The sequence below is a fragment of the Megachile rotundata genome, chromosome 2, assembly GCF_050947335.1.
Source record: "Megachile rotundata isolate GNS110a chromosome 2, iyMegRotu1, whole genome shotgun sequence".
Taxonomy (NCBI): Eukaryota; Metazoa; Arthropoda; class Insecta; order Hymenoptera; family Megachilidae; genus Megachile; species Megachile rotundata.
The window spans coordinates 13,006,405-13,028,126 of NC_134984.1; the positions used below are offsets into that span (position 1 = coordinate 13,006,405).

Genomic DNA, 21,722 nt, shown 5'->3' on the forward strand with positions numbered 1-21,722 from the left:
TTTCTACATCGTTATAAACAATTTTCTTCAAAACTAAATTTTTAAACACATGCATTTATCAAGCGTACGTTACACAGCCAACATTTTATAGTTTATGGGAAGCAATCTAGGAACTTTCTAGATTAACCCTTAGTCTAACGCCCGGGTTGGTAACACACCGATCTCATTATCTAGGGGTTCAATCATAGTCATTTTCAATAACATGAAATTTTGCTCTTACATACAGCCTCTTTTTTCTTCGACTCAAAATCTCACAAAAATCATTCGCAAAATTTTACGATAACTTGAATGTTCTTTACTTTTATATTGATTACACAAATTTTCAATCTCGCTTTAAATAAACTAGAGGAGCCGTAAATTATGCAACTCACCGATTGTAATTATACAATCCATGGGGTCGATAATCCGTAGGGTAATTATGCGCTGGTGCACTTACAATATTTGTTACAATTTGCGTCACCGTCCTCACGATATATGTTAAACTTTGACCCATAGTCAATCAGCAACCCTTTACGATTCGAATTAAGCAATTTGTTCTCCTCGTCGGCAAATAAATGATGTTCTGAAAATAAAAAGAATCGCAACAATTAACAAACTGATTTTTTCGATTCACATTTTGAACATATATAGTCCTTGTCGGCGTACACAAATTTATTCGTGTTGACGTATAATAAACACAGTAATTTTGCGAATATGAAACACGCAACAGATATAAAAATATGCATACAAAACTATGCAGAAATAAATACACTCCAAAAGACAATGTAAAAGTGCATCGAAAGGTGTAGCCAACTATACCGTAAAACAAAATGACACATTTGATAAAGAATGCTAACGAAGGGAATTCCCAGTATTGCGCTTCATTTATTAATAAATTTTGCCAACTTATAGAAGATGTTTAACTAAACATTCGTTTAATAATTAGAGGTAATTACTTTTTGAATCCTGAAATACAACATACTGCCAAATGCCATTACTATCCAACACCAAATGGATATCATAGGAACATTAGTCATTATTTCCTTCTACGTAATAAATATATGAATAATTATTATGGCATTAATCCTTTGTTTGTTGCATTTTAATATTACAAATTCTGAGAAATATTAATTTCGTTACATCCATTTGCGATTTTTAGAATGGGTTAGTACCCGCGGAGCTCTGAACCGCTCTGCACGCATAGTGCGCGCAAATAAGACATAATACTTGTCAGTGTTGGCAGTGTTGGGCAGTCCCAGTGCATGCGCAGTAAGCTATCCGTAGAAGTCCTCAGTAGCGTATACACTTTGATGAAATCTAAGGTGTCATTAGGCCCTAGTAAGGAAAAAAAAATAAATCTGAAGAAAATTGCAGGAAAGAGAATAAAAGGGTTAAATAATACAACAGATTATATATAATAAAAGTAATATTAAATTTATTTATGATTATTATTATTTTTTACGTTTGCAGCCGATTTGTTATATGAATACCAATATTTGTTGCAAGAGCAAAGGAAAAAGATACCGCTCGATTTTTATCGGATCTATGCATGTTAACAAAATAAAATCCATGTATTTCTTTGTTATTGTTTAAAATATAGTTATATAGGTATAAAATATAGGTATAAAATATAGTTATTCAAAGAGGTCCTTCCAAGTCGTTTTTCTTAAATAATAAATTCATTTAGTGTTTTAAAAGTTATTGTGCTTTTGTGTTATTTCAAATATAATAATCTCCTATATTCCATCATATTATTCCCATTATATTATATTATATAATTTGCGATATATACATATATGTATATTAATAAATAATCATTTTGCAACATATCTGCAAGATTAAGTTAAAAAAAATTAATAAATTTAAATAATTACAACAATAAATTTGTTAATAAACTACCAAAAAATATAAAATTATAAAAAATATGACGTTAGAATAATTATACAGCAACCAATGAGAGTGGCTGCACGCTATTGGTGGATTACATGATGTCTGATTGGCTACTGTACACTAGCAATCACTCTTGCACTTCGATCTGATCTATTGGTCGATTACGTGATATCTAATTGGCTACTGTAAACTACCAATCGCGCTTACACTTGAAGAGGTCGCCGCTGCTCAGTTTTGTTTTGGAAATCGAGGAGGTCGGGTCGGCCCTGTCAACACTTACCGGTACGAGTCAAGGGTTTACTTTACCGATATTGTGCTTGTCCCTGTATTATCTACTGTGCTTTAATAAGTGTTTAGTGTGTTTTAATAAATATTTTTTAATAAATATGCGGGTGTATTAACAAATTTTATGGTGTGATTCTACAAGTGTCAGTGACTTAACCAGTGTGTTACCTGCATGCATATACGGATATATTAGTGTACCTAGTGTGTTATTAATAGTGTTTAATGTGCTTTAATAATTATTTTTTATTAATTATGGGGGTGTATTAATAAAATTTATGGTGTGGTTCTACAAGTATCAGTGACTTTACTAGTGTGTTTCCTTAAGTGATTGTGCATGTGTATACGGATTTATTACTGTGTTTTATGGTGCGGTTATTTGAATGTTTTATTAATTTTTTACTGTTTTAATGTATTTTGTGGAGTGATTATTTAAGTGCTTTTACAAACTGTTATTGGGTGTTGGTGTACTTTATACAATGATTATTTAAGTGTTTTGGCATAGTGTTACTGGTGCTTTAGTGTACTTTATGTAATGATTATTTAAGTGTTTTGACATATTGTTACTGATAGTTTAGTGTATTATGTGGAATGATTATTTAAGTGTTTTGACATATTGTTACTGGTGTTTTAATATATTTTATGGAATGGTTATTTAAATATTTTAACAAATTGTTACTGGTGTTTTAGTGTGTATTATGGAGTGGTTATTTAAATATTTTGGAATACTTGCACTGGTGTTTTAATGTGTTTTACCATGTAGTTATCTACGTGTTTCGGTATAAATTTGCAAATGTTTTAACCTGTGCCATACAATAATTATTCAAGTGCATTGACATATTTTTTCGAATATTTTATAATGTTTCACTGAGTGACTATACGTTTTGATATACATTTGCAAATTTATTACTGGTTTTTGTAATGTAGTACTGCATGCATGCTTAACTTGTTTATTAACTGTTTGCGTTTCAAAAATGTATACGTTACTCGAAATGCAAATTGATTGACAGTTACTAAATTGTTGTCCTGCTATGATTACAGGTCACGCTGCCAATCCAGTGGACAAACTGCCAAATCCAAACGTTGCCAAAGCAGTCCAAAGCAGTCCAAATCTCTGATGCTTTACCGGTAAAGCGAACGCAGTGGTGCAAGTCAGCGATCGGTGAGTCGCATGCTTTATGGTTCCTCCGGTTCCCATCATGTCGTAGGACGAATGGTCCGAAGCGACACGGGAACTGGTTGTATTTTATATTTTTGAGCGAGCATAGTGACCACGACTGTACGATCGTGCAAAATTCGTACAAACTGTTTATTATATTTATTAGCTCAGGTCAGGGTTTTCTTGTACATCGCGTTTTAACTTAACTTCTTTACGAATCAAATTAAAATTAGTGTATTGAAGTCGGATGACCCTCCGATTTCGTGCTAGTTTACTTTTAGAGTCACTTTCAATTTTATTTTCACTTTAAATTGTATCGCGATCTCTTTTTAAATACACATATGTACAAGAAAGTTTCGCGAAAAACAGATTTCGATATCAAAGTTATTTGTGAATGTTTGAGTCATTTAGAAATTTACTTTGATATCATAAATCTGTTAAGAATGAAACTACCGATATACTTAGATTTTTGCAAAGTGATCTTCCATTTTCCATTTTGAAAGTTTTTTAAAGTTAGAGTCAATTTTTGCTGGAAGACACTTTATTAGCATGTTTCTAATCATGTCTTTTAGCTCAGGATTTTCAGCACACATGAAGAAAACTGGTAGGTCAAAATACATGTGGCCGTGTTCATTTTTATGCTCTATACTCATGCGCGTGCTTAGATGCTACTCGCATGGGTTAGGGCAGGTGGACACGGTTTAGTTTTAAGATGTTTTGGCGATCGACAAATTGACAGTGAATTATCGACACAAGTTACACGTGTGTGTGTGGTTAGGTCGTGGACCTTGTGTCGATTAAACTGTAGATTTATTTTTTAAATTTTGCAAAATTCTATTTGAAAATGCATACAAAATGCAAGTCGAGTCATTTGAAAATGCATACAAAATGCAAGTAGAGTCATTTCAAAGTTATATAAATTGATTAAGTTAGAAAATTGTATGAGTAGTTAAAATTATTACATGTACATATTGCATTGAATATTCGAAAGAGTACAAAAATGAAATATGTTCAATGTTCACTGTCGATTGTCGATCGATTTCAGCAAAAAGGTATGAACTTAGAGTGTGAATGTAGTATTGAACTCGGGTGTCGGAGACGTCCCGGGACGTACTCCCTAGGATTAGGCTTTTTTGCACCCGGGTGGTATGTGTGAGAACCGTGGAGTGTGTTTTTGTGAGAATGGACTTTGCAATTTTTTAAATATAGCGATAGGCAGGCAGGTAGCTTACTTCTGGTGTGAATGAGTTAGTTTTAAGTAGGTAGGGCCAGAGCAAGCTTTCACGTTTCTCTATCCTCCTCTCTCACACGTGAGATGCTTGCATCTGGGGGGTTCACGAAAAATCGAGAAGAGAAAAATATTAAATATAAATTTATTTAATATCTCTTGAACTCGATTGTTCGTTCAGGCCAGGCCTTTTAGTTTGTAAGTCGCAGTCGGGTTCTAGATCCGACTGCAAAAATGAAGTATAAAGTGAAGTGAAGTGCAGTGAAATAAAATATTCTGCTCGGACATTCTTTTACGGACAGCGCATTCTGAGAATCGCTGGTCGTATATCTTTTTATTTTGAGTCATTTTTCTTTCTTACCAAACTAACTTATATAAAATTTCGATTTTGTTATCGATCGAAATAAATGGATAGTATTGCAATTTTATTTCTATAAAATTGTCTGCTATCTTTTTATGGAGATTGATAGTAAAATTGAAAATTTATGTAAGTGTGAAAACTAAGAATGTCCGAGTTACCGTAAAATTTCGCGAGTGTTTTTTGTGAGGCTGTGCCGAAGAGAGAAGAGGCTATATGCCGAAGAGCCCCGGCAAAATTTGCCAAAGAAGAGGGGAACTATTAATGGCTGTCCATCTTAGGATGGACAGTCATTTTGTCACTATGCTCGCTATTATTTTCTTGTGTTTTACATGTATTTTTTTGAACGATACAAAATGTATCGTTTTGCTTGAATTTTTACGAGCAAAGCCACCCGCGATTTTTATGCCCTCCCAATTAAATTTCGAGATTAAAGATTTTTTCATAACTTCGCGATTAAATTATGAGATTAGAGATTTTTATATCCCTTCGCGATTCGAGATTTTTATATCCCTTCGCGATTCGAGATTTTTATGCCCTCCCAATTAAATTTCAAGATTAGAGATTTTTGCATAATTTTGCGATTAAATTTTGTGATTAGAGATTTTTATATCCCTTCGCGATTCGAGATTTTTATACCTTCGCGAGTAAATTTCGAGATTAGAGATTTTTGTATCCCTTCGCGATTATATTACGAAATTCGAGATATCCCTTTGTATATCCCTTCGCGATTTTATTACGAAATTCGAGATTTGTGTATCTCTTCGCGATTTTAATTTCCCACAATTTTATATGTTAATTATTTTTCTCTGTTTCAGGAATTGATTTTAAATAAATTGTTTTATTGTTGACTGATTTTTAATTCGTAATTTTCATTGTGTTTTTTGTTTCTCGATAGCGTCGTTTCACTTCTACTCCTACGATTGTTGTATAGATTAATAAAATTTTGTATGTTTCAGATTTCATTTTTTGGTAAGTTATGTTGTTCCTTCTTCTAAAACTTCTGTGTTAATAAATTTTTATTTGTTTCAGAATTTAATTTTTGGTAAATCTTACATTGTTCTCTCTTCTCAAATTTCTATGTTAATAAATTTTTGTCTGTTTTAGCATTCAATTTTTGGTAATTCATGTTGAGTGCATTAGATTTTTAATTCCGAGCTTGTGGGAGGAAGGGTGGGCTCGGGCGCAGGTTTTTCGTCACAATTTGTGACGAAAAGCCTGCGCACTTTGTAAGTACCTCTTATTCTAACTTGCACTCATCTTTGTCAAAATTTTTTAATTTACATATTATACTGTAGTAATAGTTTGTCATTTTTTCTCAATTTCCCCAAATTTAAAAGAGAGTTCTTCTTTTTTTCATATCCCTTTGCTCTTTTTCAAAGTTTTATATACGAGTGCAATTTTAGAATAAGAGGTACATGTAGGGCATTTAGAATGTATTACAGTATGCGTGAGTGTGCGAATGGTGTGTGTCCTGCATCCTGTACTCACTCGTGGGGCCTCTAATTTTCTATCTGATTTTATTTCTAGCTTCGAAATTTTCAAGCCTCTTCTCTACTTTATTTCTTCTCCTGTCTTACTTTATTATTTCATTGATTTTTAATGCTTTAGTTTCTCTTTCATCTCGTGCATATTATTTCGAGCGTCGAAGTCTTCGGATCTCCTCGACATCTCATTTTAGTTTTAAGGTTTTTAATCTCCTCGGGTTTTTATTTTGTATTCAAGATTTTCAAATAACGTGATTTTGTTTCGAGTCTTGAAGTTTTTGAATCTCTTCGGCTTTTTATTCTGGAGTTGAGATTTTCAAAATCTACTATTTCGATTTTTGAAGAGTTTCATTTCGAATAAAGGGAGATTTCATCCCTTGAGCCTTCGATTTTCTGTATTAATTACTTTTGTCTGTTTCAGGCTTTGATTTCGAGTAAGTAATTTATTGATTTATGTTTGTCTAAATACGTTTTGTCTGTTTCAGATTTTTATTAAAAGTGTCTTAATCAAATTTGTATGTTTCAGGTTTTAATTTTATGTAAGTAATTTTTAATGTTTCATGTTGGTTTTAACTATTTTTGTATGTTTCAGATTTTAATTTTATGTAAGTAATTTTTAATGTTTCATTTTTGTCTTAACTATTTTTGTATGTTTCAGGTTTTAATTTTGTGTAAGTAATTTTTAATGTTTCATTTTTGTCTGAACTATTTTTGTATGTTTCAGATTTTAATTTTATGTAAGTAATTTTTAATGTTTCATTTTTGTCTTAACTATTTTTGTATGTTTCAGGTTTTAATTTTATGTAAGTAATTTTTAATGTTTCATTTTTGTCTGAACTATTTTTGTATGTTTCAGGTTTTAATTTTATGTAAGTAACTTTTAATGTTTTTCATGTTGTCTTAATTATTTTTGTATGTTGCAGGTTTTAATTTCAAGTAAGTAATTTTTAATGTTTCATATTTGTCCTAATCATTTTTGTATGTTTCAGGTTTTAATTTTAAGTAAGTAATTTTTAATGATTGATATTTGTCTTAATTATGTTTGTATGTTTGTATGTTTCAGTTGTTATTTTATATAAGTAATGAAATAATTTATATTTGTCTTAATTTCTTTTATCTGTTTCAGATTTTTATTTTATGTAAGTAATGTAATAATTTGTATTTGTCTTGATTACTTTTGTCTGTTACAGATTTTCATTTTATGTAAGTAATGAAATAATTTATATTTGTCTTAATTACTTTTGTTTGTTTCAGATCTTTATTTTATGTAAGTAAGTGAATTATTCATAAGTGTCTTAATTACATTACTATTTTTCAGATTTTTATTTTAATAATTCATGTTTGTATTAATTTCTTTCTGATGTTTCAGGTTTTTATTCTAATAATTCATATTTGTCTTAATTTCTTTCAGATGTTTCAGGTTTTTATTTTTCAGATTTTAATTAGGTAATGAAATGTTTCATGTGTCTTAATTACATTTTTATGTTACAGATTTTGATTGTAAGTAATTGAGTATTTCTCAAGTATATTGTAATTTTATTTGCGTATTTTTATCGAGTCAACTCGAGATGTATTTCTCTTTTATTCCAAAAATTTTAATATGAATTTCGCATGGTAGCATGAATTGTGCATGCCTAAACATTATAATGTTACTAGTCTTGGATTTGCTTTTCTATTTCCTCTTTTTATTAAAACACCTAATTAGTCTATAGGTAAGAAAGAGGTCATCATTGAAGACTTCCTTCGTGGGATTTCATCAACTAATGCGCTAATTTTAAGTAATTTTAAGTTGCGTCTATTGTAATATATTGTAGTATGAATGAGTAAATGTGTGAATGGCGTATACGCGAAGATTGAAGACATCAATCATCGAGGGGTCATCGAGGGATCTTCGAGGGATGCGTGCGTTAGCTATAAGTTAATGTTATGCGTGCGTTAGTTTTAAGTTAATTGTAATCGTGTGGGCAGGGCGGGTGGGTCCCTGTAAGTGCCTCTTATTCTAACTTGCACTCATCTTCTCAATTCTCAAACTTTGTACGCGTTAGCTTATAGTATATTCAGCTATTTTTTGTCAATCGTTCCGAACCCAAGTGGATCATTGGGGGTTCATAGCGCTGTGAACACGCGGCAGAGGTGAGCTGCAAGTGCTGGTGTAGCGCCAGGGACACATCTCTGCGGGGCCGATCGATTGATGAACCATCTCGATCTGCCGCCTCACGGCAGGGGTCTCCTCTCTGCGGTCAGACTTGCTTCAAACGCAAGCGGGGAGAAATGGGAGACCCTCCGCGGATGTGTCACTCGTTCTTGCCAGTATTTTCGGTTCATCTCTGTCTCGTGGTTCACGTAAGCCACTATGGACTACCCTTTGACCCATGGAAGGCGAGGTTCACTTGGCGAAAAATACTGATCCCCTTTTTTCACAGAAAGTTCTTCCAACTTTCTTTTGTTTTAGTAGAAGATTCTTCTAACTTTCTTTGCTTCTAATAGAAAGTTCTTCTAACTTTCTTCCCCTTTGCTTTTTGAATACGTCATAGATTATTTGAGTGCAATCTTAGAAAAAGAGGTACCGTGCGGCGTTTATTTGGGATCCCAAAAAATTAGTATTATGTTAATGTACATGCGTGTGTGTGTGTGTGTGTGTGTGATACAAGCTCTTTGCTCGATTGTGGTAAAGAACTTGTATATGTGAGCCTATGAGCTAAGTAGAGTCAAAACTCATTTATCCTTCTGATAAATGATGTTGCATTTGGAGGGTGGATGGGATTTGGAGTTAGGGTGGGTCACTATCGTAGCCACCTCCACGTGGTGTGACCCGGTAATCGATGTCGTTTTCTAAATATTTTTCACGAAATTATCTGTAGAAAACGACATCGAGCTGAGAGCTACGATTATAACTTGTCAATTTCGTATCTAAGTTACAATAATTCCGAGCTGTGGGAGGAAGGGTGGGCTCGGGCGCAGGTTTTTCGTCACAACACGTGGCGAAAAACTTGCGCAAATTGTGCCTTTTGTTCTAATTTGCATTCATCTCTACAGTTTTTTAACTTGTTACATATTAGATTGTAGTATTAGCCTATCATTTTTATTGTCAATTGCTCGAAACTTAAAAGAAAGTTCTTCTAACTTTCTTCTTTTTCTCTCTACGAAGTTTTAAATTATACAAGTGCAATTTTAGAACAAAAGGCACATTTAGGGCTTAATCATTTTTGTATGTTTCAGGTTGTAATTTTATGTGGGTAATTTATTTATTCATACGCGTCTCATTTGTATTTGTATGTTTCAGGGTTCTACTTTAACGATTCCTGTCTGTTTTAATTTCATTGATACGTTTCAGGTTTTGATGTTAATAATTTTTGTTTGTCTTAATTTCACTCAGATGTTTCAGGTTTTTATTTTAACTAGATAATCTTGCATTTCCTTTTCTGTTTCCTTTTTCATTGTCACACCTATTTATTTTACAGGTAATGAATAGTTCATCATTGAAGACATCGATCAGCGAGGGATCATCGAGGGATCATCGAGGGATCATCGAGGGATCATCGTGGGATGCGTGCGTTAGTTTTAAGCTAATATGCGTGCGTTAGTTTTAAGCGTATGCTTGTGGGCAGGGTGGGTGGGTCCATGTAAGTACCTCTACTTCCAACTTGCACTCATCTTCATAGTCCACAATCTTTGTACGCGTTAGCTTGTATAGTATACCCATTTTTTGTCGATTGTTCCGAGCCCAAGTGGATCATTGGGGGTTCATAGCGCTGTGAACACGCGGCAGAGGTAAGCTGCAAGTGCCGGTGTAGCGCGAGTGATATTCTTTGCCCGGCGGGGCGGATCGGGGTTGGCACCTCTCATACTCTGATGTGCCTCCCCGACCCGCCGCCATTCTGCCAAGGGGCATCACGGTCTGGGTATCCTCTCTGTAGTAAGACGCGAGAGCGCTGGGGGAAATGGGAACCCTCCGCCAACTGGGGTGTATCACTCGTTCTTGCCAAAGGTATCTTCGGTTCATCTTTGCCGTCGTGGTTCACGTAAGCCACTATGGGCTACCCTTTGACCCATGGAAAGCGAGGTTCACTTGGCGAAAAATACGGTTCCCCTTTTTCACAGAAAGTTCTTCTAACTTTCTTTTCTTTTTGTCAGAAAGTTCTTCTAACTTTCCTCTCTTTTAGTAGAAAGTTCTTCTAACTTTCTTTTTTGCCCCTTTGCTTTTTTATTTCGTCATAGATTATAAGAGTGCAAGCTTTGAAGTAGAGGTACCCTGCGGCGTTTAGAATAAGTTAAGCGTATGCGTAGGATCCTATGCAATTTGTATTAAGTTAATGTATGTGCGTGTGTGTGTGTGTGTGATACAAGCTCTTTACTGGATGTGGTAAAGAACTTGTATATGCGAGCGTATGAGCTGAGTAGAGTTAGAACTCATTTATCCTTCTGATAAATGAGGTTTGCATTTGGAGGGAGGATGGGATTTGGAGTTAGGGTGGGTCACTATCGTAGCCACCTCCACGTGGTGTGACCCGGTAATCGGTATAGTTCTCTAAAGATTTTTTAAAGTCTTTGGAAAACTAGACCGAGCTGAGAGCTACGGTTAATTTTCTATTTTGTGGTTGGGCTAAAGTAATATTTCACTCCTTTGCTTAATTTTCTATGTTAATATAATTTTGTTTGTTCCAACATTTAATCTTTCGTAAGTTCTTACATTATTCTCTGTTCTGAAATTTCTATGTTAATAAATTTTTGTATGTTCCAACATTTAAGTTTTGGTAAATTTTGTTGAATGTTTTTTATATTTATTCCGAGCTGTGGGAGGTTGGGTGGGCTCGGGCGCAGGTTTTTCGTCACAATTTGTGGCGAAAAGCCTGCGCACATTATAAGTACCTCTTATTCTAATTTGTACTCATCTTTGTCAATTTTTAAATTTACATATTAGATTATAGTAATAGTTTGTCTCTTTTTCTCAATTTCCCCAAACTTAAAAGAAAGTTCTTCCAACTTTCTTTCCTACCTTCTTGCAATTTTTATAAAGTTTTATATGCGAATGCAATTTTAGAATAAGAGGTACATGTAGGGCATTTAGAATGTATTAATGTGTGAATGGTGTGTGTCCTGATTTTTATTTTAAGTAAGTAATGTTTCATATGTATCTAATTATATTTTTATGTTTCAGATTTTTATTTTAAATAAGGAATTCAATTTTTCTTATGTGTCTTAATAGTATTTGTCTGTTTCAGGTTTTTATTTTAATGATTCATTTTTCTCTTATCATATTTTTATTCACATGTTTCAGGTTTCTATCGAGTGGCCTCGAGGTTCATTTTATTTTTATTCTGAAAATGTTAATATAAATTTAAATGTTAAGATGAATAGTGCTTGCCTAAACATTACAATGTTACTAATCTTGCGTTTGCTTCTCTGTTTCTCCTTTTTATTGTTACACCTATTTATTCTATAGGTAATGAATAGGTCATCATTGAAGACATCGATCATCGAGGGATCATCGAGGGATCTTCGTGGGATACGTGCGTTCGTTTTAAGCTAATTTTATGCGTGCGTTAGTTGTAAGTTAAGTGTGCTCGTGGGCAGGGCGGGTGGGTCCTTGTAAGTGCCTCTCATTCTAAATTGCACTCATCTTCTCAGTTTTCCAACTTTGTACGCGTTAGCTTGTAGTGTACCCTGTTATTTTTTGTCAGTCGGTCCGGACCCAAGTGGATCATTGGGGGTTCATAGCGCTGTGAACACGCAGCAGAGGTGAGCTGCAAGTACTGGTGTAGCGCTAGGGACACATCTCTGCGGGGCCGATCGATTGATGTTCCGTCTCGATCGGGTGCCTCACGGCAGGGTTTCCTCTCTGCAGTAAGACTTACCTAAAACGTAAGCGGGGAGAAATGGGAAACTTTCCGCGGATGTGTCACTCGTTCTTGCCAGTATTTTCGGTTCATCTCTGTCTCGTGGTTCACGTAAGTCACTATGGACTACCCTTTGACCCATGGAAGGCGAGGTTCATTTGGCGAAAAATACTGATCCCCTTTTTTGATAGAAAGTTCTTCTAACTTTCTTTTTTTTTTTGACAGAAAGTACTTTTAACTTTCGTTAGCTTGTAGTATACCCCCCCTATTTTTTGTCAATCGTTCTGCGCCCAAGTGGATCATGGGGGGTTCACAGCGCTGTGAACACGCGGCAGAGGTGAGCTGCAAGTGCCGGTGTAGCGCGAGTGATATTCTTTGCCCGGCGGGGCGGATCGGGGTTGGCACCTCTCATACTCTGATGTGCCTCCCCGACCCGCCGCCATTCTGCCAAGGGGCATCACGGTCTGGGTATCCTCTCTGTAGTAAGACGCGAGAGCGCTGGGGGAAATGGGAACCCTCCGCCAACTGGGGTGTATCACTCGTTCTTGCCAAAGGTATCTTCGGTTCATCTTTGCCGTCGTGGTTCACGTAAGCCACTATGGGCTACCCTTTGACCCATGGAAAGCAAGGTTCAGTTGGCAAAAAATACTGTTCCCCTTTTTTGACAGAAAGTTCTTCTAACTTTCTTTTCTTTTAGTAGAAAGTTCTTCTAACTTTCTTATTTCTCTTTGCTTTTTGAATTCGTCATAGATTATTTGAGTGTAATCTTAGAATGAGAGGTACCCTGCGGCGTTTAGAATAAGTTAAGCGTATGCGTAGGATCCTATGCAATTTGTATTAAGTTAATGTATGTGTGTGTGTGTGTGTGTGTGATACAAGCTCTTTACTGGATTGTGGTAAAGAACTTGTATATGCGAGCGTATGAGCTGAGTAGAGTTAGAACTCATTTATCCTTCTGATAAATGAGGTTGCATTTGGAGGGAGGAAGGGATTTGGAGTTAGGGTGGGTCACTATCGTAGCCACCTCCACGTGGTGTGACCTGGTAATTGGTATAGTTCTCTGAAGGCTTTAAAAAATCTTCAGAGAACTATACCGAGCTAAGAGCTACGATTAGAATTTAATTTAGAATTAGAATTTAGAATTTAAGAGCTATGATTGTAATTTTACTTATAATATATGTATATATAGTTGTATAGTTTTATACAGTCATATATATAGCTAACCTAACCCAGCCTAATGTAATCTAACCCAACCTATACATTCATAGTTTACAGTGCAATTATAAGAATTTTTGAAAAATTATGTAGGATCATTAAGGTGCCCTCATCAGTCACCACTGCGTGTACCGGCTAGGTACGGCATTGGCAGCAAGCTGTGATGTCAGCTGACGTATGCGCATAAAGCTCTCGCGTGAGATAAAATTTCACGACTGCCCAACACTGATACTTGTCTATGTGTGTACTATAACGGATAATGAGGATCGCTTCCCCTTTACCGCCATTTTCCCCAAATTTGTTCTCAAGTTTACCAAATAAATAAACATTACCCTAATTGGAGTGTAAATCACTGTGTGAACAAATAGGAATGTTAGAGGATCAAGAAAAATTAAAAATATCCAAAAAACCTATCCTTTCTATTGTCCTCTTTATCTATATTATATCGTAGTAAACTTATATTATAACACGTTGTAAGACTGAAATAGGTTTCCCCGAATATCGTCCTCTTCTCTCGAATCGGCTGCCACCATAAAGCTCAAGGCGCAAAAGATACCAACACGAATTACCAACCATATATTTTACCGATTTAGTCGCCATTTTCATCGCCATATCTGTAACTAACTTCACGTGTCTCATGTGTTTCTGTTTGCGCGAAAAACGTGTAAAACGGAACGGAATAAACGTGAATTATAAAGAAATTTTGTGAAGATAAGATTGTATAAAATATTATTATAAAACATGAAAGTGATTGTTATAACTGTGTAGTCATATTTTATAGGCTAAAAAGCTAAAAAGGGTTAGGAAATGGCAGAAATTTCTAATTCCACTGTGTTTACAAACGATGCATCTTCTACTGGTGCTTCCGATCTTCTTCAACAAGCGTTCCAACAAGTTGTTGATGATGATGATCATGATAATGAGTTTGTCGCATTCTTACACAATGACGACAATGATTCACAAACAATTCACTTGACTCCGGAACAAGCAGCGGCCTTAGGATTAACCTTTGAGGTAAACTCAGGCGAGGAGGTTATGTATCAACAGGATCAAGATAATGCTACTTCAAACATACAACAAAATGTTTCAACAAAGGATAGTATTAATGTACAGGATCAAAATTCGTTATCTTCCCAAGATTCTATGACAATTGATCAGTTAAATTATCAACCCGAAGAAGTACAGAAGCCTAATGATAATGATTTCATTAAAACAGAATGTATCGATTTTCAAGAGTGGCATATGCATAAAGTACCTCAAAATGAACACCTTCAGGATCAAGTAATTAAGAATGATTTATCATTAGAAGAAATAAATTTAAATGATCAAAATCACGAAACTCAACAAATGATCGAACATCAAAATAATATGATTCAACAGAATTCAGGTACACAGACAATAATTTTGGAACAGTCTAAAGTACATGCCATAAAAACAGATGTTGCTCATGTTAAAAACATTCATGAAAATGATTTACAATATACCATTGAAGATAGCATAGCACAAAATCAACTTAATACGATACCTAATTCTCAGGCGCAAATCTTACAGAAACTACCTGTGATCTTGCCATCTTCGCAATTTATTATAAAACCCGCACAAACTATACTGAAACCAGCTAAGAATATTAGATTATTTCAAGGTTCAAATAAACTTAATGCTACTGCGAATCCTATGAATACCGTACATTCGCTTAATACTACTTCCAATCCTAATTCTGTGTTACTTTCAAAGACTACAATATTGAATAATTTGTCACCACAAATAATAAAAGCTACTCCTATAACCCAGTTATTAAATACTAGTGGTATATCTGCGCAACTTTTAAGTACTTCGCAAATAATAACAGGTGCTTGTGAAATACAGAACCAATCTATCAGCACACCACATATTGCTAACACTATAGTAAATACTACATCTGGGACAACACAGAATCTTGTTACTCCACAAATACGTTTATCCCCGATTGTAAAAACATCGCAATCTCTTCAAAGGGGAAATGTTCAACAATTTTTAACTCCAGTGCTAAAAAGTGCATCAAATATGCTTCCAAAGACAAATCAAATTTTGAACAATACAAGTGTAGCAACAGCTATTCCTGCACAATTCTTGAAATCGGTACAAATTCATCCACAATTAATTAAAGCAAAAACCACGATTAATAAAAAATCTGCACTAGCAAGTGGAATGTCAAAAACTACAGTTAATTCTAATGCACCAGTTGTACTTCGTACTGCATCAATTGTTAAAAGTCAAGACTTGAAAACAGCAACAACAAGTTCTACATCTATTTTGAAACCAACTCAAATTTCCTCAACACCTATATCTATTTTAAAACCTCAAGCAAAAATTGCATTTAATAATACAACTAAACAAAATGCAACTGTTGCATGTCAAAATGATACTAACATTTTAAATAACTCAATGAATATTTCACCGAAATCATCTATTATACAACAAACTGGTGCAGTTGAATCTAGTAAACCAATACAGAATGAAGCAATTAAACAGAAACTTAATCTCATAGTAAATGGTACAAATCTTAAAATGAATAAAAAAGTTAAAAATACACCAATTAAGTCAACGGTACTAAGTGAATCTACAGACACATCTAAACCATTGGGATCTAGCGAGAATCCAATACAAATAGTTCAGCAAGGGCAGACATTTCACAGGTATGTGAATAATACATGTACAATACATTTTTAATGTTTCCTTTGTAACATTTCTTATATTTATTTCAGTATGCAACGCTTGACACCAACACAGTTGAAGCAAATTGCACATGTATTGCAACAACGTAGTCAAGAAGCAGTTGCTTCAAATGAAAGAGTTGTGTATAGGTTAGTAGATACATATATTATCTATTAACTTTTATATCTAAACAACATATATCTTCAGGGTTGTTTTTCCTGAAGAATTGGATTTGAGAATTAGAAATCCGAGTAATTTATTAAAAAGCCGTGGCGGGAAAAGAGGTAGACCAAAAAAGAGTGCTATCAGACCCTCATCACTTCCACCTAAACCACCACCAATTCCTGATGAAGAACAAGAAGAAATGAAGGTATGAATGGTTTACTTCTCTAGTATATCATAATGGTTTACTGCGGTAGTTTTTGTAATTTTAATGTGTTAATATTTCCTTCAGGATGAAAGGAAAAAGGTTGTAGCCAGAACACGGTCTGGCAGACTTTCTCGACCACCAAGACATATGGTACGAGATTACAAACATTTACATCATTTGGATTTTTTACAACCTGATTTAGACGATTCAGATGGTGGTTATAGTGATTATAATACTAATAATGATAAACTCGATGAAGAAGAATCTCCTAAAGAATTATTAACTGGACTAGAAGTACCAAAAAGGAAAATATCAGATCATTTCAGATGTCCTACGTGCAATAAAATATATTTAGGACGTACTCGCATGGCAAGGCACTTCGAAATGCATCCTGATCATGGTAGTCCTGAACAATTACCTCCTCCAACGCCTGAACCTGAATTGAAACAAAATGGTGGGCAAGATCCTTTAAAACGTAAGGGGAAAAAACGGGGTCCTTGGGCGTACGTTACACCAGAAGCTAAGTCAGAAAGACGTCAAATAAAATTAAGAGAAGCAATTTCTGTATGCGAAGATCTCGAAATAATAAAAATAGCTGCAAAGCCAGTACTTAATGCACAATCATTATTTGATTTGTTAGTACTAAAGTCGGAAAATAATGTACGAAATTTCTTGGACGAATTAAAACAATTAATGGACAAAATACGAGAAAAAGCTGGGACAATGTTAACGACTGCAAATAGCGATGAAGAATCAAATAAGGATTTAATAGACATCAGTGAAGAATCTCTTTGCGATGCTTTGGGTGTTAATCCTGGTCTATATAAAATTAATAACGAAGCGTTAAAGAAAATTGACACTCCTATTTGCAGTACGTACGATAATCGGGAACCTCCTCTCAAGTTGCAAAAAATTGACAATTCTGAGGATGGTAAAGAAAACCTGGAAGAACGAATGTCTAGTGGATTTTCTGAAAGTTCAGATCTCAGTGTTTCAGACTTTTTAACCGACAGAAGAAGCGATCCCGTAACAAATCCTACTTGTCCAGAAGTATTATCAGCTTTAACTCTGATGAGAAGAAATCCCAGTCCTGTGAATAATGCAGAAAATAATAAATCTAACGTCTCGAAACTTTTAATCTCAAGTCCAGAGATTCAAAATCAAATTTCAGATAATCCTGGTTTTCAAAAAGTGGATATTAATTCACCAAAAGTTTCAACCTATCAAAAATCAGAGACTCATAAAGAAAGTTTCACAAAATTAGGGAACAGTTTAGGATCATCAAACTTCTGTAAGGTGGAAGATAATTATGAAGAATCTAAGTTAGAACATATAGAACAAGCTTTCATTAAGTTAGAACCAACGGAACAGGGTTTTGTTAAGTTAGAAAACGGTGCTATGGGAACCTATCCAAAACAAGATACCCCAAATTTTGAAAAAATGCAAAGTGATTTAAATAGTATAGAAAATAGTACACAGAACTTGGCAAAAGGGTTTCAAAAATTAGTTTCTAAAATAATTCCTATGACTTCATCAGATATAAATTGCGTAAAAACTCAATCTGTACCATTAGATACAAGTTCTAAAATAATGCCTGCTACATCTAGTTGCAAAATTTCGGACAACCTACCTATACTTCAAGATACAGTACCAATAATTTCAAATAATTGTGATACTAGTATATTTGGCAGTTCAGAAAATTTAGACATGTCGAAAATGGCTCAGTATGACCATATTACACATTTAGATATTTTAAGTACAAGTGGTGTAATAGACAAGAATTTATTGATTGATGAAAAATTAGTTGAACAATTGCATCTGGTGGATCAGTCAAATTTAGTCGATGAACTAGTATCGGAACGACTAAAAAATATTATGCCAGATAATATTTTAGAAAATAATTTGATACCAAATAATTCAAATTTAGATACTGATCTTGATTTTGAAGCATTGAGTGAAGAATTTAATAGAAATACCAGAAGTTGATTCTTGGATAATTTCCAGCAAAATGTTCCTAAACAAATTCAAATAATATGTATAGTGTATAATAATGTTAAACTTATACAATTGAAATTGTATATGTATACATATAATTACACAGCAGTGTAGATATTTTTTATAGAATTTCTGACAGTATCACAATTAATACACTTTAACTTCCATATTTGGACGAAAAATATCAATACTAAAGTAATATAATATCTTATTCTCACTTGTGTATGTAAATAAGACTGTTTCTATTATATTTATTGTGTATAATATATATTCTGTATTTAAAAAGTACATAAAAAAAAATCATTTTTATTAGGTAGAAAAATTTCATTGCATTACATATTTTTCAATGTCAAAAAATTTATATTAGTACATATAAATATTTTTTATTTTTAGTAAACGGTCTTTATAACCATACACATGTGTAGTGAATATTTTTAACTTAAGGTTAATTTGTGAAAAAGATTCGTATGTAATGAATCAAGAAATAAGGAACTAAATCTACTAGAATGATGATGAATTGTATTATAAAATACACGCACTCGTGCACACATTTCCCTAACACACACATACACATACATGTAAATATATTTTCTGTAAATATACTTTTCCGTAGTTCTTAGTTATACAAGCAGATGAAAATATAATATCATAATTTGTTTAATTGCAGTACTACAAAAATGATTATGCACAAATTATTTTCTGATTCAATTTTAGCTTTGGGACATACTGATGATTGCATTAATTTTTTAATATTTAATAATATTTACTCATTTCAGCGATTATGTAAAGTGATGAATAAAATAAATTATATTTATATTGTATTAATAATTTCATTATGATTATTAAAAAGAAATGTTGAAAATGAAAAAATATAAAAACATTAAAAATTACTAGTAACTAATGATGAATTGATTTGTCTACAGCTTTTGTATAAAATACTATGAAATTGAAAATACTTGAAATATCAAGAAAATACATAATTCCATCCACACTGTTGAAGCATTTATATATAGCAAAAATAATTAATTTTGTATTTATCTGTAAATATGTATTATACATATATAAAAATGTATTGATACATTTAAAGGTTAATGGTACTAGTAGTATTAGATTAATAATAAACTATAATCAATTGCAATTTATCGTAAATCATATAATTTTACAGACTTAGTTCCTTGTAGTAAAAATACATCTACATTTGCAGCTTGATATGTAATACATTTGTACTCATTTATATTCATACTATTTCTTTGTGATCTCAGGTACCAATACAAATACAGTTTCGTGATTCAGTTAGTATTTTAATTATACATTTCAACTGCATATTTCTTTTTTTCGTAAAATTATATAAATGGTATTTGAAAAGCCACAAATAAATGATCATTCTGTTAATCTTTGTTTTATTTCAATAGTTATAAGTTATGATATACAAAAAAATAATAATTATAAACATGGAATTGTTTTTAAAATAAGAAAATACTTACCGAAATAAATACCAACAATAACTGTAACTATCTGTGTCCAGTTTCTATCAATAATAATTCCAAAGCAGTTGTCACATTTTCTGGTATCGATGGTTGATGCACCCAGGTTGCAAGGAATAGCATTTTCCATGATTCTGTGTAATAATGAGCTACATTTTCCAAGATCTTACGTTTTATTTTTGTTTCTTGAGAATATGCATCATATATTAATTTTGCTATTTGTTCTAAAAGACAAATATATATAAATTACTATGTTATCTCACCACAAAGTACTTCCACAATTATTTAAAAGAATTAATATATGTATGTAATTTTTAGCTTTTGATTAATAAAATATGATCATATATACCAAATTTTACATTGGGCCATGTGATAAATAGTTTCTCCACGCGAGTTTCTAAAGATGCTGTTATTTTTATTTGATGTGCAATTTCACCTAAACTTTTCACAATGTCGTCCTGAGAATAAAGTGTTGTTTATATGGTTTTCATTTCAACACAAGTATATATATTTAAAACATGTTTTACCAGTGCATCACAAATGTTTTCCAATTTATCACATAATTCTTGTAAATCTTGAGGATACGATTCATCTTGTTTCAGTTGTGTTATGGTTTTCAATAACGTTACTCCTTGCAAATGTAATGCATTCCAATTTTGTATATTTCCATGTATATCTGCAGCTAAATCTCGAATGTGACGAACATAGCCAGTTAAATTTTTTCCCTGCCCTGATCTTGGAGATAAAATTTCTACAAATTCATAGAAAGACAAGTTTTTATATATATCCTTCTGTTGTGTATAGTTCTTACAATGCAAATCACAACATTTATTGTCAATTATTTATATTTAGAAGTAATTAATAAATATGTCAGAAGAGAATGAATACTTACTTTGTACGGGTGAAAACTGCTCCTTACTCATTATACTTGTATATGTCTCTATTATTAATATAACTTATTGTGATACAATTATATTTCTGTGTTTACAAATACAATATTTGTAAAATAAAGCAAGCACATAATTTAAATATCGTGCTTATGTAATCAAAAATGAAATATAACAAGAAATTTTTAAGTCTATATAAATTAATGTAATTATTATATGTTTCAAATCCTGTGCAGAAATGCAAGATGTATGTGTTCACGGTTACATTTGATATATACTCGTCAAACGTGAGAATTGAAGATTAAATTTTGCGTCTATATACAATAATATATTTATAACGAGTCGTGATACCATCTTACTAGTTATTTATTATGAAATGAAGTATTATGGAGAAGCAACCAATGACAATAGTGCTTCTAAACAATCCACTTATAAAGAACTTTAATAATAACAAGAACATGAAATATTACAACATTTTAAATTATAATTTGATTATGTTACCCCGCAAAATACAATACCGATTGTGTTTTCTTTTAAAGAAAAATAATAAATGCAATAAATGCAGAGAATTTGTCTTGCATTTAAAAAAATGTTAAAAGTGTACCATACAGATGGCGCAATAATACAACTTGTGCGGTTAAATTGAATTTAAAACGAAGTGCGCATTTAAAAGAACAAAACCAACATTCAATATTAATCTAATAAGCAGAAATGTGATTGTCCTATTTTTATACGAGAATAAATTTTAAATAAATCATACAATATATAATGTATAATATATTCTCAACCTTAAAAATGTTTGATTTAAAGTTTTAAATTTAAACCTTGCAAATTTTCATTTGCATTCAGATATTTAG

General features: G+C 32.9%; 2 protein-coding genes across 6 annotated transcripts; one reads left to right on the plus strand and one right to left on the minus strand.

The window, feature by feature from the left end:
* Nucleotides 1-371: 371 nt before the first annotated feature.
* On the minus strand, nt 372-21,453 carry LOC100879086 (cyclin-dependent kinase 2-interacting protein). 5 transcript variants are annotated; one of them, XM_076542016.1, is made up of 5 exons: nt 20,871-21,453; nt 20,506-20,729; nt 20,328-20,436; nt 19,979-20,202; nt 372-562 (listed from the first exon to the last, which is right to left on the minus strand). In XM_076542016.1, exons 1-4 carry the CDS (start codon nt 20,899-20,901, stop codon nt 20,006-20,008), a joined length of 561 nt encoding a protein of 186 aa, XP_076398131.1. In that variant the 5' UTR covers nt 20,902-21,453; the 3' UTR covers nt 372-562; nt 19,979-20,005. The 5 variants fall into 5 exon arrangements, with proteins under 5 accessions (XP_076398131.1, XP_076398132.1, XP_012148476.2 ...); XM_076542017.1 differs by lacking the exon at nt 372-562 and adding an exon at nt 14,035-18,513; XM_012293086.2 differs by lacking the exon at nt 372-562 and adding an exon at nt 14,035-16,473 and having other exon boundaries at nt 20,871-21,011.
* Nucleotides 14,243-21,242, plus strand: LOC100878977 (uncharacterized). Its single transcript, XM_012293087.2, has 4 exons — nt 14,243-16,110; nt 16,180-16,278; nt 16,337-16,499; nt 16,584-21,242. Exons 1-4 carry the CDS (start codon nt 14,243-14,245, stop codon nt 18,483-18,485), a joined length of 4,032 nt encoding a protein of 1,343 aa, XP_012148477.2. The 3' UTR covers nt 18,486-21,242.
* Nucleotides 21,454-21,722: the final 269 nt, after the last annotated feature.